The 5,000-nt window shown below is 48.2% G+C and overlaps 1 protein-coding gene across 1 annotated transcript in view; it reads right to left on the bottom strand.

Moving 5' to 3' along the window:
- The window catches only part of LOC308374669 (formin), a gene marked incomplete at both ends in the record, with an annotated part of 74,479 nt that overhangs the window by 28,106 nt on the left and 41,373 nt on the right, over positions 1-5,000 (bottom strand). Inside the window, 3 exons of the mRNA XM_080850551.1 lie at positions 655-743; positions 1,068-1,129; positions 4,094-4,181. Of these exons, the coding sequence (XP_080706677.1) occupies positions 655-743; positions 1,068-1,129; positions 4,094-4,181 (239 nt within the window). The remainder of the gene's footprint in view (positions 1-654; positions 744-1,067; positions 1,130-4,093; positions 4,182-5,000) is intronic.

Genomic DNA, 5,000 nt, shown 5'->3' on the forward strand with positions numbered 1-5,000 from the left:
AGGTTCTTGTTGCATTAATAAGCTGTAAATCTGGGCTACATTAAGGCCCAGATCAAAGACAGGCCATCAACACAGCGCACAGACAGTGACATCAACACATAAACGATACCATGATGGAGCGGAGGAGTGATTCCCTTGTGTAATGGGGGGGGGACGTCAAAACTCAGGTGAGTCATACATAGACATCCCATAATAACATGGCCTTTTCCACCACATGTAAACCATTTAGTGAATCTATGAGAATCCAGTCAATCAGTGCCTGAGTGACTGCATACATGCAGACAGTACAAGGGGGAGATATGCTGTCGAGTCCCCACGGCCATAACTGGAAAACAAGCGTGTGGGAGCCGACCCTTGAGGTGTCTACTATGTGTTTAAGACATCTTACAAAAAGTCAGCACCTGCGTTGTTAAAGTTAAATTTATTTTCATGGGGGGAATAAATGAATAGACTATGTTTATAGACTATATGACAGCCAAGGTGATTTGGCAGCAGAGAAGGCTGTTGCTGTACTACTATTTTTAAAGACTGTGTCGAGTCTCAGTTCTTTCATCTGCATTTTCACTGTTGTACATTCTGCACATAGGGCTCCTGCATCTTAAACGCTGGTGCTTGTGGCAATGAGCCTCAGTTATGGGAAGGAGTGTATCTCACTGTTCAGGTTTGTCCAACAGTTTAACTTCGTCCTCCTTGGAGCTGTCGTAGTGCTTCTTGATCTTCTCGAGCTCGTCGCTGGTCGCTCTCTGCGATGAGGACAAAAACAGCTGAGTAAGCAACACAAGTGAAATCTGGCAGCAGCAAGACTGACAAAGGATAAACAGTGTCTGAAGACTTCTGATCATCATTCCAGAACTACGTAAAATCAAACAGGATCATTTTGTATCTCAAGAAAATATTGACTGCCATCACGTCAAATTCAGTATTTATTTTCAGTACTATACAGATGCTTTGAAAGACTGGTGGAATATATAAAAAGAAAGTTCTCTATCACAGACAAAAAGAAAAAGGAATGATAAAACATCTCTCATTTTTCATTTGCTATTCAGACTGCATCCGAGCCTACTCACATTTTCATATAAAGCCTCAATGGTCTCCAAGTCCACCACAGAGTTGTCGACAGTCAAAACAGCTGGAATGTTAAATGAGTTTATTAGACAAATTCTCACATAAAAGGAAGATTATTTTCAGCAAGCATACTGTCTTCATTAAGCATCCACACGTAGGGAAAGCAAGCCTTTTCCTCCTTCCTGTACTTTCAGTATCAAACTAAACATTTGCAGGTTTTTATTTTGTTTAGTTTTTTTTGTCAAAGTTATACACAGCATTAAGAAGCCCTGTCAGTGAGGTATGCCTCTAAAATGAAAGGCTCCGTATAACAGCCTAGCCGCAAAGGTTTACTAGATCTGTTCTCACACTCTTATACACCATACGTATAAATACACACGGACGAGAAATATAGTTAAAAAACACAGAGATATCTAATCCTCTGTTTCTCCGTGAAAAAAACCTCCATATGTGTTTAGCGTGAGGTATTCGCCTGTTTGACAGGGGCGCTACTCTGTGGTTAAGGCGGTGTGGCAATGGATGGGAGAGGGGTGTCAAGGAGGCCAGGGTAGTGTCAGGGGAGGCCCCGGCACGGTGGCTCTCCTCGCTTGGAGACATGCAGGGGACTAAGCCTCTTTGCCATGGGTCACGGAAGACAACCTGTAACCGCTTAACCCCTGGACCTGCGCAGGGGAACCACCGCAGCTCCCAGTAATGATGTCTGCCGCGCAGAGAGACAGAAATGAGATGGGAGGAAGTGGATGGATGGAGAGGTCTGTGTGTGTGTGTGTGTGTGTGTGTGTGTGTGTGTGTGTGTGTGTGTGTGTGAGAGAGAGTGAGAGTGAAAGAGAGAGAGAGAGAAAAAGAGAGAAAGAGAGAGGAACTGACTGTGAGGAGAGACAATATATTGTCAGCCTGTGTACTCTCAAGAGTGTTGGGGCAGTGAGATTATATCTCCGGTAAAAGGATGAAGCTTGTGTGAGGGAACAGACACACATGGAGGAAGAATCGGAGGCATTCTTCAGGATGGTGTGTCTGTGTCATCACACCTATGTGTTTTTTTCATCAACCACCATTTGGCTTTCAGAACACCTCGGCTACCAGCCTTCCGATTCCAACCTGCCCACGCAGCCAGACCCCGCCACAATCCGGACATTCCGTAATTGTGACACACATCTCAACAAACTTCCATAAGTCAAACATTTCACATACAGCATGGGAGACGAGGCCTGTGGAATACTGCCAGAGCAGAGCTTTTGTTACAATGGGATATTGAACACCCACCCACAGCGTGGTTCACACTCCTTCACTGAGGTGGGCAGAAGGGGGGCGGGGGGTAAATGGGTGTTGGTGGGATGGGGAGGTGGGGTAGGTGGTGGGAGTACTGGTATCGCTGGGGCAGTTCAGGGGGTCCGGATATTTCTCCACACCCGAAGATCAAAGCCCCCTGGCTGCCCCCTCTCTCCTTCATCCAGCCCCTGCACCCCCCCCCCCCCCCCCCCCAACCTCATCCCCTCTCTCACTGGCTGAGCTGCTGGGGGTGTACTGGAGTGTGTGTTTGTGTGTGTACTGTGTTTAGGTGTGTGTGGTGTGGGGGTAGGCTTCCCTCAGCCTCCCTTTAAAGCCCCATGACCCTGGAGGTCCCCTCCATCAGGATGCCTTCTCGTCAGGGCTCCTGTGCTCGCCTCATACCCCTCCCACCCTCCCTCCCCTCCAGGCCCCCCAGGCCCCCCAGAGCTGGGGCTCCTTGCACTCCCCTGGTTCCCAGTGGCCGTAATTACATTACATGTCCCATGTCTTTTTAATTTGCCAACAAAGGGCAGGCTAAGCAGGCACAGGGCTGGAGGGCGCTTGTGTGTGTGCGTGCGTGCGTGCATGTGTGTGTGCGTGCGTGCGTGCATGTGTGTGTGTGTGTGTGTGAGTGTGTGAGTGTGTGTGTGTGGAGTGGTGGTTGAATGGGGGGGGGGAGTGAGGCATTGTCACATTTAGACAGTCCGCCTCACCTACACCCATTAGGGCTGAAGGAAGTCGACACATGCTGGGCTCGGAGCAGGCCATTTCAGTGTTTATGTGGGGTGAGGTGGGGCGGGGGGGAGATTACGTCTGTGGTTCACCAAAAGAAAAGAGAGAAAAGTAGAAAGACGGGGAGAGAGAGAGAGAGAGAGAGACAAGGAGAGAGGGAATAAAGAGACAAAAGAAAAAAACTGCCCACCTTGACTGTGAGTGTGTCTTTGTGTATAGGTGGATTTGTGTGTGTGTGAGTGTGTTTTATGTGGGACTGTGCAGTGTCTGCTTGCTGCAAGGCTGGATTTATATGCGCTCAGATCATTAGCGGGGTGTCGCTGCCATTAGGCTTGCAGCGACCGTCCCCGGCAACAATAAACAGATCTGCTGCGAGAGAGCCGAGAGAGCCGCGTGCCCAGACAACCAGGCGCTCACCACAACAGTGCCGCTGCCACGGTGACCACAGCGACCCGGAACACCCGGAAAACCGCCGCTCTGTCGATTCAGGGGGAAAAAATTCCCTCCCTCGTCTCGAACCTTAGACAGGCGGTGCGAGCAGGAATTCTAACAAGACTAGGAAATGTCTTAATGTCGGAACGGCTAATGACATTCCAATGTGGAGCCAGGGCCTTGGAAAAGCCTGAAAAAAGCCCCTGCTTGCTGCCTGTGCTTCCGCTGCATGTATTACCGGAGAGAGGGAAAGGGGAAAAGACAAATTCATGGAAGTGCACATAAAAGTCGCATATCAGGAGACATAAAAATCACATATCGACTGCCAGGGGTAAAGAGTTTGACGGCCTTTTCTTTTCCCACTCTAAAAATAACCAACTCAACATCTGCGTCTTATCACGTGCGTGTGCTCTTTCTCTCTCTATATATATATATATCTCTCTCTCTCTCCCTCGATCTGCTGAAAACAAGTGAAATATATAGCTGCTTAATTAAACAAACGAGTCCTGCAAGAGATAGACCGAGCCAGAGAGAAGAGTGACGTTAGCCTGCCATAGAGAGAGAGAGAGAAAGTAAAGCGGAGAGGGTTTCTCACCTTGCTGGATGTCCTTCATCTCCAGGTGCAGGCTGGATATAAGAATCCCAACTGTCTGAGACCGCTTCCCATCCAGTAGCTTGACAATCTACAGGACAGACAGAAAAGGCAGAATCCAGTCAGGAGCAGCACAACTCATCTACATCCGAATACCTTTAGCAACGACAGTAAACATTAATAACAGTGTAGCATTGTGAAAAGTGGCCGCCACGACCAGAGACCTTGTTTGAAGCGGCTTCATTCCTAAATAAGATTAGAAACTCTCTGTGTATTTTTCTAGCACATTTGATGCTTTTATCATATAATGAACAATTGAAATCAATTATCTGCTCCTGCTCCACTAATAATAGTATAGCATTGTGATAAATACAGTCCTGCGGCCTTGACCATGTGAGGCGGACATGATGGCAAAGAGCCTGAAGCCTATGGAGGGTAGAATCTGTTGTTAGCACCTCTCTGAAGCCATTAGAGGGGAGTGAAGTTTTCGTTGCTAGCAAGGCAGAAGCAGGTTACACAGGGCGTATCTCTTCACCCACTGGCCTCTGATCCTGCAGCACGAGCGGATCTGGGATTTCGTTCCAGCAGTTAAACATTTGAGTGATTACACTGAGCCGAGGTCTTGGTGGAGACATCGTTGGAGGTGCGCGCTGATGAGGTGCTCCCTCACTGGGAGTGTAAGTGAGTGTCTTTTCACCTTTCTTTTTGAGGTGAACTTTGACCCCACACTTATCTTCATTCTGTTCAAGCGGTCCATCCCTCATCACAGCTGGAGGATGAGAGGGTCGCTACTGTGAGACAGAGCGAGACGCTATCCCTCGACTTGCACAAAAAAAAGCCTACTTCTGAAGGACACTTCAAAAAGACACTGCATGCGGGGTGCGGGCATATGTAACATAAGTTCAATAGT

This window comes from Sprattus sprattus (genome assembly GCF_963457725.1).
Source record: "Sprattus sprattus genome assembly, chromosome: 13".
Taxonomy (NCBI): Eukaryota; Metazoa; Chordata; class Actinopteri; order Clupeiformes; family Clupeidae; genus Sprattus; species Sprattus sprattus.